The 12,790-nt window shown below is 39.6% G+C and overlaps 3 protein-coding genes across 4 annotated transcripts; 1 reads left to right on the top strand and 2 right to left on the bottom strand.

Moving 5' to 3' along the window:
* Nucleotides 1–1,184: 1,184 nt before the first annotated feature.
* LOC121748536 (glycosyltransferase family 92 protein RCOM_0530710-like) lies at nucleotides 1,185–3,389 on the top strand. Of its 2 annotated transcripts, none has more exons than XM_042142958.1 (2): nucleotides 1,185–1,485; nucleotides 1,671–3,389. In XM_042142958.1, exons 1-2 carry the CDS (start codon nucleotides 1,368–1,370, stop codon nucleotides 3,218–3,220), a joined length of 1,668 nt encoding a protein of 555 aa, XP_041998892.1. In that variant the 5' UTR covers nucleotides 1,185–1,367; the 3' UTR covers nucleotides 3,221–3,389. The 2 variants fall into 2 exon arrangements, with proteins under 2 accessions (XP_041998892.1, XP_041998891.1); XM_042142957.1 differs by having other exon boundaries at nucleotides 1,668–3,389.
* Nucleotides 3,390–4,250: 861 nt separating this feature from the next.
* LOC121746927 (probable carboxylesterase 11) lies at nucleotides 4,251–6,927 on the bottom strand. Its single transcript, XM_042140887.1, has 2 exons — nucleotides 5,789–6,927; nucleotides 4,251–5,052 (listed from the first exon to the last, which is right to left on the bottom strand). The coding sequence occupies exons 1-2, from the start codon at nucleotides 6,640–6,642 to the stop codon at nucleotides 4,512–4,514; spliced, it is 1,395 nt and encodes a 464-aa protein (XP_041996821.1). The 5' UTR covers nucleotides 6,643–6,927; the 3' UTR covers nucleotides 4,251–4,511.
* An 869-nt stretch (nucleotides 6,928–7,796) lies between these two features.
* Nucleotides 7,797–12,247, bottom strand: LOC121746926 (serine/threonine protein phosphatase 2A 57 kDa regulatory subunit B' theta isoform-like). The gene is made up of 3 exons (XM_042140886.1): nucleotides 11,749–12,247; nucleotides 10,017–11,430; nucleotides 7,797–8,507 (listed from the first exon to the last, which is right to left on the bottom strand). Exons 2-3 carry the CDS (start codon nucleotides 11,220–11,222, stop codon nucleotides 8,148–8,150), a joined length of 1,566 nt encoding a protein of 521 aa, XP_041996820.1. The 5' UTR covers nucleotides 11,223–11,430; nucleotides 11,749–12,247; the 3' UTR covers nucleotides 7,797–8,147.
* Nucleotides 12,248–12,790: the final 543 nt, after the last annotated feature.

Genomic DNA, 12,790 nt, shown 5'->3' with positions numbered 1-12,790 from the left:
AGATTGATGTAAAGACAGGAAAAACTACATAATTTCGGCACTTTGCTTCGACAGACAATTTTAAACTTTTAAAATTTATCCAAAATCCTGCAAATTGATCATTAATAAAAGAGACCCAAAGTTTTGAGTTAGTTATTCTAGTCGATTCATTTAGGGGGTGTTCGGTTGACAAGATTAAATCTCATGATTAAATATGTATCATATTTGGTTCATAAGATTTAACTCTTCAACTTAATCCTAGATGGATAGTCTCATGATAATTAGTCATAGCCTCTTCCCTCCAATTAAAATAATCCCACAACTTAATCCTAGATGGATAGTCTCATGATATTAGTTATGGCTGATAGAAATCCGTGGGTTACATCCTAAAACCAATTGGTGATAGGAGGAGGGGCCCATGAGACTTATATACTAGTTTCAGTTTTCTCTTGACACCGATGTGGGACAGTTATATGTTATATTTTTAGTTTCTATTGCCAACAATGGCAACCGAACGCCATCTTAGCATGCGAGTGCATACCTCTAATTTGACCAATCAGCTGCAATTGTTTGTGTTTGTTCGTTTGAGGGAAGAATCAAATACAATTTTGATTAACTTGTTTGCTTGGTTGAGCTTAGGTGTGCAAGGATCAAGATATATATAATTGTACTATTAACATATTCTACTTTGCTTTATTTAAAACTCATTATAATGTATTGTGTAAAACACATTAGTTTTTGTTGGAAAAACATGAACATTCAATCTTCTCCCTATAATTACACGTATAATCTGTATTTGTTGCTTATGTTTATAAGTTTATTCCCACACAAATAACAATTTTACTCTAATAATAATGATATGCCTCATTATTCTGTATTTCTTGATTTTCTTAATTTATCATGTTATTGATCTTATTCCACTAGTATTTTTTTTTTCTTGTTTTCTCTTTCTTTTACTTTTTTTCGCCAACATCTATGTCTTAAATACTTGAACTTTTATCGTTGTCCGTATGGATATTAAATTATTATTAGGAAAGGAATAAAAATTAATTATGGTTATATTTACAATTAGAAATGTTAACAGGGGCAAAGTTGTATTTTGTAGAATAAAAACAAAGAAATTGTTAAAAAGTCGTCTCACATCCCTTTTATTGGAGCAATATAAAAATAAGAGAAAAAGGAGACAGTAACAGGGTATCTCTTCGAGTAGATTTTGGACTTAGAAAATCCGAACATAACTTACCATACGACTAACGCCACTCTCTCTCTTAATTCCATTCCTAATTCTAAACCATCACTAATTCTCAATTTATTATTTATATATCAACTATTCTTCATCTTTTGATGATCAACCTCAACAAGAAGCAAAGAATTCCCACAGCTCTCCAATGAAGGATCGCAGGAAACGCAGCGTCTTCTCATGGAGAGCACTCTTCTTTCTCCTCACCGTCGTCCTCCTCTTCCTCGCCGCCTTCTCCTCCTCCCTCGCTCGTCTCTGGCTTCCAGGTTTTCCTTCTCCTTCTCTTATCTCTCTATAATTAATTGGCTTTTATTTCCTCAAAAACGTTATTTTTATCTTTTCACGTATAGAATTTTGATTGTGTAATCTCACAGTTGTATGTCAATTGGTAAAACCTTACCTTAACTAAAAAAACGAATTTGTTTTTATTTTCCTGTTGTACTTGAAGCAGGAAGTTTTCAACCTAAACTTATATCAAAACGGAATATTCCGGCGATGGAGGTGATATCGGCGGAGAATTGTTTATCTCCGGTGGCTGTATCAATTCGAGAAACGGTTATTTTCCCCGACGAGGCTGTTGTTTTCCTGAAATACCCTCCGTCAGCTTCCTTATTTACCAAAGACGACATCAACTGCATATATCTATTTCCCAACTCATCCCACCCGCAACTTTTCCTCTCCCCTTCGGCGACGGACTCCGACGGCGGAGGCCACCACATCGTGCGGTGCCCCCTTCCCCCGACACGTGGCACGATTGTTTCCCTTTCAATTAAGCACAACGGTGATCACCTCGCCCCTGGCCCGATGCAGAGATGGGATTCTCTAGCGTATGAGGCCATGATCGACGGCAGCGACAACACAACCTTAGTTTTCGTGAAAGGCTTCAATCTACGGTCGGGGAGAGCCGCGGATTCTTCTAAATTCAAGTGCGTCTACGGCTCTGATTCGGTGTTGTCGGCCGACGCCGTCTCCGCCGCTCAAGAGGTCGTCAGATGCCGCACCCCTTTGAGCGTGCTCAACGGCTCGCATCCCGACAACTCTATTAAGGTTTCGGTTAGAGTTGTTGGGAAGCAGGCTGTTGACTCTGCAGCGCGCTTGCAGAGTCCTGAGCTGACGCCTCTGTCAAGTACAGGCGGAAGCTCAGGCAAGTCACACAAGATGTGTGTGTGCACAATGCTGAGGAATCAAGCAAGATTCCTCCCGGAATGGATCATGTACCACGGCAGCGTAGGCGTGGAGCGATGGTTCATCTACGACAACAACAGCGACGACGAAGTGGACAGCTTGGTGGGTACACTAGCCGGCTTGGGCTACAATGTCTCGCGCCACCTGTGGCCGTGGATCAAGACTCAAGAGGCTGGTTTCGCGCACTGTGTGGTGAGGGCGAGGGACTCGTGCGAGTGGGTGGGTTTCATCGATGTGGACGAGTTCCTCCACTTACCCTCTGGCTCCTCGTCTCTGTACGAAGATGTAATTAGGCCATTGGGGGCGGAGGAGGGGGTAGGGGAGGCGCGCGTGGCGTGCCACAGTTTTGGGCCGTCCGGGCTGAGGGAGGCCCCCGCAAGAGGGGTGATGGCCGGGTACACGTGCAGGCTGGCTGCACCGGAGAGGCACAAGAGCATTGTTAGGCCAGAGGCGTTGGACGCTTCGTTGATCAATCTGGTCCATCATTTCCATCTGAAGCCCAGATTCTGGCATGTTAATGTGAACCGGACGTCGTTGGTGATCAACCACTATAAGTACCAAGTGTGGGAGGTGTTCAAGGAGAAGTTCTACCGGAGAGTGGCAACGTACGTGTCGGACTGGCAGCAGGAGAGGAACGTGGGCTCCAAGGACCGGGCACCGGGTTTGGGGACCAAGGCTGTCGAGCCATCAGATTGGCCTTCAAGATTCTGTCAAGTTAAGGATACCGACTTGAGGGATCGGATTTTGGATACTTTCACCGATCCTCAAACTGGCTACTTACCGTGGGAAGATCAGCATAGGAGGAGCCAAACCTGAGTTTCAAGACAACTACACAAACTGTGGTTATTTTTAAAAGTTAATTCATATTTTAATGTTGGTAACTGTAGTTATACATGTAGATACTTGATTCATTATTTGTACATAAGATTATGAGGAGGGTGTATGACATCTTGCGGAAATGGAAATACTCATGATTCTTGAATAAGTCATCATCTATTCATTTTTTGCTAGATCTTTACTTCTTGATTTAGTCATTCTAGGTTCAATTATGTTTGTGACTAATAGAAAGCACTAGTAGTACTTGTTCACTTGTGTCGACTTCTTTCAAATTTTTTTTTTTTTGTACTTCATATCCCATCTGTTAATATGACAACTCACCAAACATAAGTATACTAGAATAATACTGATAAATTTTAACGAAGTCAGCAACCATGCAGATTCATGCCTTCTGGAGAGTGGAGAATAGTTATAGTTTGAATTTCTTGCGTCATGGAATATTCAATATTTTAATACTGGACTAATTCAAGAACCGAATCAGCTTTCACCAGATCAGAGTTGAAATGAAATCCCTTCAAAAAAAATGCTTGACTTTTGGATGAATAGGATACACAGGCTGGTTACACCCAGCTCAGATATTGGCTACATCATATTATCTTAGGAATTGCTAAACTATTTTACTTACAGAAATATTATGGCAAGTCTACACCGCCCCTTGTAAACGAAAGTGGAATCAGTGTCTGAAAACAGGTTGTCTGAATTGAAAAAAATAGCCTACCAGACATGTTTTATTCAATTAGCCTTAGTTGTTATTCTCTTCATATCTGTTATGACATTTTCACGTCTGTCTGAATCTCCTTCTCCAAGCGCCCCCTCCCTCAATTCTATGGATCCACACTTGATGAATAACATATCATCATCTATGGAGACACACACACATTCTATTCTGTGTTCTATAATCAGAAATCTTCTGCAGTTCATTATTTCGTTACACGAATTAGACAACAACTCAGCGGTTGTGAATAAAGGTCATATTCATTGCATTCAAGGATGCTACAAAACTCATCAATTTTGACTAATATTGTACATAATAAAAGAATAAGACAACATCCAAAATTCATTGATAAGTTGCAGGTTTTGAACTCAGCTAGATTCCGATCTCAGATAAGAAACAAGGAAAAAGTAAAATGAAATCACCAACCAACTAGCTTGGTTGTGTCATCTTGGAGAGCCATATACAAATAAAGATTGTACAAACTCCAACAACAGATGCTCACCAATCACCTCTTCAACGGTCATGGAAGATTGGTGCTGAAGCCATTGCAAGGATTCAATAAGAGAACTCGTGACCGCGTAACGAGATAAACTTCTTGACCCAAATGGCAATGTCCTCCGCGCAGGCCTGAGCTTGAGGAGTCTTAAGAAGCATATCAAGTGTAGCAAATTCATGAACTGCATCCTTGTACTCGAGAACAGGAGCATCAACATTCACCTTCCTGAGCTCCTCTGAGTAAGCAATCGCTCGATCTCTCATCCAGTCATGTTCGGCCACCACAGTCAAGGTTGGAGGCATCCGCTTCAGAGGAGGTCCTCCTCGACCAGTGACTAGCGGGTTGGCAGCAGGGTGGTCCAGGCTGAACTCCTCATCTGGCAAGAAGAGTTTCCATGCAAGTACGCACATAGCTTTGTCATAGAAGTAGGAGTTTGACAGTTTTATCTCCGAGTGCGTTGGTACACTTCCGATGAAAAAGGGATACATCAAAACCTGGGCTACCACCTTTACTGGGTCCATAAGCCTACCGGCCTCTATAGCTTTCCTTGCCACATAGTCAGCAATATTTGCTCCACAACTCACTCCGAGAAGTACACATCTGCAACCATTTTATGTTAAAAAATAATGTATTTCCACAAAGTTCCCTGTTGCTAAAAATGTACTGCTAGAAAACAAGCGCAGGCATCAACACTAACTTCTCATAATCAGACAACATTCACAAGTCAGCAAGGAAAGACAAGGAAGGAAGTAGTATTGAAAATGTTGCTTCTGCATGAAAGAAAATGCAATGGAAACATCAAACACAAACACAAACACAAACACAAACAGGATGAAGAGCATGGAATATGACTTCAATATTAAGCAGATTCTAATGTTACTTATCACTTTCCATCTTTGCTAAATTAGTGCTGAAGCCCTGTATCCTTTCCAACTAAAGATTCATAAATCAAGAGCATGCTTTAGTTTAATTTGATAAACTCAGATACAATAAAACAAATTTGACAAGCACCAGCAATCACATATCAGCGGATAAACTCAGGAGCATTCTTGTAGGCATTTCTAGAGGGTCTCTGAGCACGATTAAGCATCATATCGCTGACTCATTCACATACCCTAACAAAAAAAACTTCGCTAACTTGTGACTATCAACAAAACAAGTACTGCTAAACAATCAGATCCCTTTTCACTTTGATGGAAGCTAAAGAATATATACTCGACAAAAGCAGGTAGCCAAAACAATCGGCATGGGAACCAATGAAGTCATAGATCCATTAACACATTGCTATACCAATAAAAGTCCACCCCAATGCTGCCAAACCAACATCAGAACTAACCTGGATGGATCTCCATGAGCAGCCAACCAGGGCTCCACCATGGAAGCTCCAAATGCATCAGCGACATGCCAATTACCCTCTGACCTCCTCAAATCGACCCCTGCTCCCTTCGAACTGCCCAACGACTTGGTACATTCCGCCAAATTCGCCTGCTTTGCAAGCCAGTGCAGCACTTTCAATCCATCCTCGAATGCAGATGGGTACTTATTCTCCGGAGCCAGCCTATAGCCCACCGCCAACACAATCACATCGCACAATCTCGCAATCCGCCTACAGAAGAAATCATTCGCCACCGAATCATTGCTCCCACTAACAAAACCCCCACCGTGAAACTGCAGCATCACCGGCAACCGCCGACTGCCTCTCCCAGCAGGATTATACCCTCTGTAGGTTCCATTTTCGGATTTCAAATTCGCATCATCAACACTAAATCCATAACTACTTCTTCTAAGACTGCTATCAACATTCTTCACAATCACAGCATTACTGTCGGAAACAACACTATTATCCGACGATCCATGACTATATCGACGAGTAAGTGACCGATTTTGATCTAATAAGGGACCTCCAGATTTCGATTTCGAGTCGGGGAAATTAAGGCAGGTTTCAGGAAGAAAAACACGAACAGATACCGAAGTCACGGGATCGATATGAACATCCTTGGTCGCGACGCCATCGGTGAACAAAGGATTGGCAGCTGCCGCTGTCTCCTCCGCCGGCCGTGACGTCACCCCAAAGGTACCGCCGGTGCCACCGACAGCATCGTTTTCCGGAGCCTGCAATCGGCTCTGCAAACGATGCTTGAGCATGAATTTGAAGAATACGCTATACAGTTTCACACCAATACTTGGCATTTCCCGAGAAAGTAGCGAACTATTAAACGGAGTATATCTGTATATTATACGCACAGAATTTCGAAAATATGTGATTTGTTCTTCTTCTCCTCAGCTCATCCAGACAGAAATCCAACTAATCGAACGTCGTCGTCCTAGAATCAGAGCAACTGGATTTCACACTAGGATCGATTTAGGTTTTCGCGATAAATCTCCCAAACTCTGTTTTTGAATCGCATAGAGATGGAGAGAGAGTGGGATAAATCAAAAAAAGTGTAGATAGATTGAGATGCAGGTCTGTGCTGTTTTTCCTATTTTAATTTTCTTTTCTAATTCGTAGTATTTGAGTATTTAAATAATGTGTCGTGCCACGTAGACCGCATTCGGTGTTCCATTTTCTGCTTTTGATGTTTGTACTCAAGGAGACGGTCTACGAAAAGTCATGACGTACAACTCAAATATGCGAGAGAGAGGCGTGGGGTTCATGAGAACTCTAGAAGCAGAGAATAGAAATGAATTAGGTGGGGTGTGGTGGAGTGGAGAGGGCGATCTAGAAAATTAAGAAATTTCCAGTTCTATTAGTATAATTAATGGTCTATTATTTTAATAATTATTTAGGGCTTTAAAGCAAAATAATAGGTGAAGGTCCCCTGGTTGAACTATGTTTGTATTTATACCAGCTGTAACTTTGTTTTTTTTATATTTTTTTTAAATGTACTATAATCAGAAAAGAATGGGGCCATTGTAACCGCATTCGTATTTCGTACTCTATCCTTTTGCAGACAATTTTAATGCTAAATCTCATCTTGAAGGAAAGCAAAATTCTTGTTTTGTTTTACCAAATTCATTTGGATTTATCGCATTTACAGCGACTTAAATTGAAAAAAATGCCTATAAATATCTTAATAAAGATCCCAATAATTTATAAACACTGCATTACTTACTGTAATCAAAATTTTTTTAGTCATGTAAAATGGGAAGGATAAACTACATAGTGAAGTCTAAAACGAATCCACATGCCTCTAGTATTAAAATTTAAATAAAGATGGCATTAATTTTCCTTGCGAATTCAGTAAAATTCTCAACTTTGAATCATCACTCCGCCACCATTAGTATTAAAATTCTCATATTTCACAATCAATTCCTAGTCCTCTCTCTCTCTAGAGATGGCCTAATTGAAGAGCATCGGTCATCTATGATATAATATATATATACGGTTAACTTTGGCTCCATGTCTAAGAGTAAGAGCTAAAGCTGAAGAAAAGGCCATTTTGCCAGCAAATTTCCTCCATGAAGATTGTAAACTACTGGGCCAACCACAATTCTATATGTACATTCACTATTTCTTGCAATCAAAACAAGGTCTCTGGCGTAACCTCATATACTCCCTGCACGACCCGATGAGATGAGGAAAACGTGAACCAATCAAGAAAAGATGGGATTTCATTCCATCTCCATTGACCCAATTGTGGTCAGCAACACAACATAGCAAAGTCAGGATAAAAAAGCATAAGCCTCCTTTATCTTTAGCCAGATGACATCTTTGCACTAGTCCTGGGAGAAACGAGCACTGGTTCGTTACTAGCAGCTTTCATGGCGGCTATTTCCTCCAGACGTCTCCATGTTGCTTCCCGCTTCCTCTTATTTTCTTCTTCTTGTACTTCGTCTTCTTGGAACTTGAGCAAACACTCCTCAAAGAGTTCAGGATCCGCATCTGAGAAGATTTTCCGGACATTCAGTGTCAAGCTCTGTACTGCCTGGTTCCAGTGGCCTCTTGCATTTCTCTCCAGTGCAGGGAAGATGATTGGCAGGATAACTTTACGATTTTGTTTGATCAGGTTTTCGATGTGATCGTTGTTCCAAAAGAAGAGAGCCCTTTCTGCCACCTGTAGTTCCAAGATTAACAAACACGATCAGAGAGCCACAAATGATTAGCCTCATTAAATTCCTGAATGCATGTGAAGAAATCTATTGATGATGCTAACAATAGAACTTGAGAGTCGGAGTGGCATGAAATGTGCTATTTATTAAAAAACCTAGAATACAAAACTTTCATTCTTAAAAAGATAAAATATGAAAGGATATAAAATTTCAAGACTATAAGAGCTAAGAAAAAAGAAAGAAACAAAACCCCAGAATGTTATCCAATGTCCTACGCATAAAAATGATTATGCTAGTTTAAACCTTGCAGCAGCTCCAAAAAATACAATGAATGCATAGCTGCAACATTGAGCTGGCACTAAAAATGATAGAAAAGTGGGGTTGGTTGACTAGTCTAGTTCCACAATACATAATATCTCTTCAAAGTAATGACATAATATGACTCAATTAGCAATGTTATTAAGATTCAGCAAAAACTCAAGGGTTGCGTTAATTTGATCTGGTAATGCAATCTTTTTTCCCGCTCCTCGCAGATTACAAAACTACACATACCTTTCACATCTTCACTTGTAGAAGTGGAGAAAGTTTATATTTTTCTAATCTATCTTTGAAGAACAAAAGCAAGAGATATTATCACTATCACAAATCCCATCCACACCTCCACCACCCAACAAAATAAGAAAAACAAGAAATCCAAGCAGTAAGAATTATGCTACCAATCACCAAATGCAGTGAATCCTAGTCAATTCAAGCACATGCATACTTAGGACCTACAAAAGGGTATAGGAAGAAGTACAAAAGTTTTTGAAATTTCAAGTTAATTAGAAGAAAGCAATAAGCATACAATCGATTTGAATCTACATATGGTGTCTGTTGAGTACAAAGCGTTGATGCCAAAGCCAAATATTCTTTCCCTTTTGATCATAAAACTGCAAGCATAATAAGTCATACAGCCAAAAGGATAGTGCAACCACCAAAGATGGCCAAAGAGAGAAATCCAGTTAATTTCATTTCGTGGTTAGAGAAATACATATACCACCATGTATCTCATGAAATTATTTTAGAGTAAATGCCAAAAGCTTAACTTTTTTCTCAATCATACTGCAAGCACAAGCCTTGTGCCAAGAAAGATATTGCAACCAACAAATAAGTCAATAGATATTAAACTAGTTGATTAATTGACCTCTGAAAGATATCCGGTATACCGCTGATAAACCCCTCCCCCCTACTTTACTTCAATTCTAGAGAAATTCCTTCCTACCATTGACTCACCAAATTATTCTATACTACCAATAAGACATGTTCTAACAAAATAGGTTTAGTCCACTATACTAAGAATTACTCTCACAGTCACATTCTCTACACAGTCTATACTCAGCAAGAATGGCAATATATGAACCAAGAAAATTCAAAAGGATTAAGTTAAAATGGAGGGCAGCTAGTGTCATAACAAGTTGAAAGAACACTAATTTGAGGGTAAAAATAGAAATTGAATCCTTTTTCACGAGGACAACCTGAAAATGTGAACTGCTCAGGCAACGAGCAATCTTGCGGAAGAGAGGAACCATACAACGCTGAAACTCTGGAGGCTGAGTCGCTTCCAACACTTCCTCTAGCTCACCCAAGAACATTACCTCCTTTGAACTGTTAGTGATTGGCCAATACTTCAGTAAGCCTCTTATGACAGTATCAGCAAGTTTGCAGTCCTTCTCCACGAATTGTGTTATGCAGTAAGATAGCTGCTGATGGTACATGGGGATGCACTTCGGTTTGTGAAGAGGAATGAGTGCCCGAACAAGGAAAAGCTTGTGCTCTTCTTTCAAAGGCAATGCAAAACCATTTATAATGCTACCCAGAATTTCCAACAGCTCAGCAATCCCATTATGCTTCTCCGTTTCAAATATGAAGTGGTAGAATATATTATTGATAGCTTTTCTGACGAAGGGGCGATGAACCATGAACTTTCCATATATCCGATGTAGCACAGTCTTTAAATAGTCCCTTTCTCTAGGATCTTCTGAGTCAAAGAGATCTAATAACCTCAGAACAAAAGAGTGATCAATGTAACGCTTTGCTAGCTTTGCATCCGTCTCTGGTGAAGCCACAAACCTCAGAAGAAATTCATATACAACTTGCAAATGAGGCCATGCGGGATCCATCAAGGGCTCCTCTTCTTCCAAATCAAAGGCTTCCAATATCTTGTTTTCACGAGGCTGTGAGGAAAGCTTACGGAATAAATTTGTGGATACCATTTTTACAATCTCTTGCATGGCAGTTTCTGTGAATTTCTGATTTGCTGAAGCGATATAGTCAACGAGCTCAACTAATGTCTGCCGCTTGATCTCTTTTTCTTTCAAATTCTTTGTGGGGTCAGTGAAGTCAAATATAACACAACACATATTCACCTTTTTTATAAACAAGCTTTGCTTCTCAGAATTTGGGACATCTTTGAAGCTAGGCAAAGCTTCATACGGAACATATCCTGCATTCCCATTGACCTTAGTACTTACTGAGTTATTTCCGTAATGTGCAACTGAATTTGAAGATGAATTAATCCCAGAAACAGCTGCAGGATTAGAACTGCCTGACCGGACACCTGTGGCATAAGCATTTTTTGAAGTAGCTGAAGCGTTCGAAGTGTATGTAGAGGATCCTCCATCACGATTATCCACTAACTTGCCATGTTTCCGTGGAAGCTTGTTAAGAATATTCTTAATCATCACTAAGTGCAAAGCAGTCACAATATTCCTCTAGTGTACGAAACTCCCGCGAACGAACAAGCAAATGCTTCACAACTAGAGGCACATCATAAATGGTAATGGAAGTAAATAAACAGTAGCAAAACAATCATCAGACCGATTCTACTAGCTACTTATAAATCCGGAATCCCCAATGTGCAAACACTCTTTCCAGTGATGGAATTGTCATCTGTAAAAGATAAAATGAGATTAAAACAAGAATAAGCCCAAAATCACAAATTTCTTTTCATCAAGCTACAAAATAAGAAACTAAATTCCCTATTTTCTTTTCCAAAGAAAGGTAAACTAGTGTGAAGTCCATCCTTCTAAACAACTGAAGACCACTTTCTCCCCGAGCATAATTATGCATGATCATATCCTAGATGTGGAAATCAACCTTAAACCCACATTATCTATTAAAATTAACTCAAAACAATAAAGATAAGATGCCTAATCACAACAAAAATTCACAAAGAAGTACCAAAAAAAGCCCAGTTCATGAACTAACCTCATGTTTAACCTTTCTCCTTATTTCACAAAATTCCCTACTATTGAGCACAGATCAGGAGGTTTCAAGATCTGGGCCGCGATCTAAAATAACCATTTTAACATCATTCATCAACAATCGCTCACCAAAAAAGCATCAAAAGAGGCAACTCTATTGCTGTACAGCTACGCACAAGCATAAAAACTAGAGAACTCTACATGTACAGCAAGTACGGAAGCAGAGAGCGCACGAATCATGGGCCATTGATGTAAAAATTGAAGTAAAGAGCTTGTTTGAATTTGTGATGCAGAAAAGGGCCGTGGAGATTGAAAGCAAAACTCTAGAAATAGGCCCCGTAAAGTGAGATAAACTAGAGAGAGAAAGCGAAATGTGTGTGAATTGGGATGGGGGTTGAGGTTGAGAGGGATTAAATGAGAGGGATTAAATGAAAATAAAGGAGACAATTTTTTGGGTTTGCTGTTCTTGTTGATGATGGGCTGTGGAGCTGTACTCGTGTGCTGTTTCTGGTTTTGCTGAAATTATTGTTTTTCTCTTTTTTTTTGGTATTTGAACTATTTTCCTTTTCTTTTTCGAAAAATAATGTTGGAAAATATCAACGTGCAAAAACCATTCTTCTTCTTAATTATTATCACATGAATTTTCTTTCCTCCAATATTAATGATTTTTCATCACCAATTTGCCTTTTTAAGGAAAACAAAATCTATAAATTGAAATGGAATTGTTATTAATTGAGATAATATATACTCCCTCCGTCCCCGAATAAGAGTCGTTAATTTCCATTTGGGACCGTCCCCCATTAAGAGTCACTCTTCATTTTTACCATAAATGGTAATAGGCCCCACATTCCACTAACTCACTACACTCACATTTTATTATAAAATCAATATAAAAATATGGGTCCCACATTCCACTAACTTTTTCAACTAACTTTTCTCTACATTTCTTAAAACTCGTGCCCGGTCAAAGAGCGACTCCTATTAGAGGACGGAGGGAGTAGTATATTCGTGAAGTACATTTATTTTTAGTATAGTATAGATAAAAT

The sequence above is a fragment of the Salvia splendens genome, chromosome 9, assembly GCF_004379255.2.
Source record: "Salvia splendens isolate huo1 chromosome 9, SspV2, whole genome shotgun sequence".
NCBI classification, from domain to species: Eukaryota; Viridiplantae; Streptophyta; class Magnoliopsida; order Lamiales; family Lamiaceae; genus Salvia; species Salvia splendens.
This window is presented reverse-complemented; position numbering and strand designations above follow the sequence as displayed.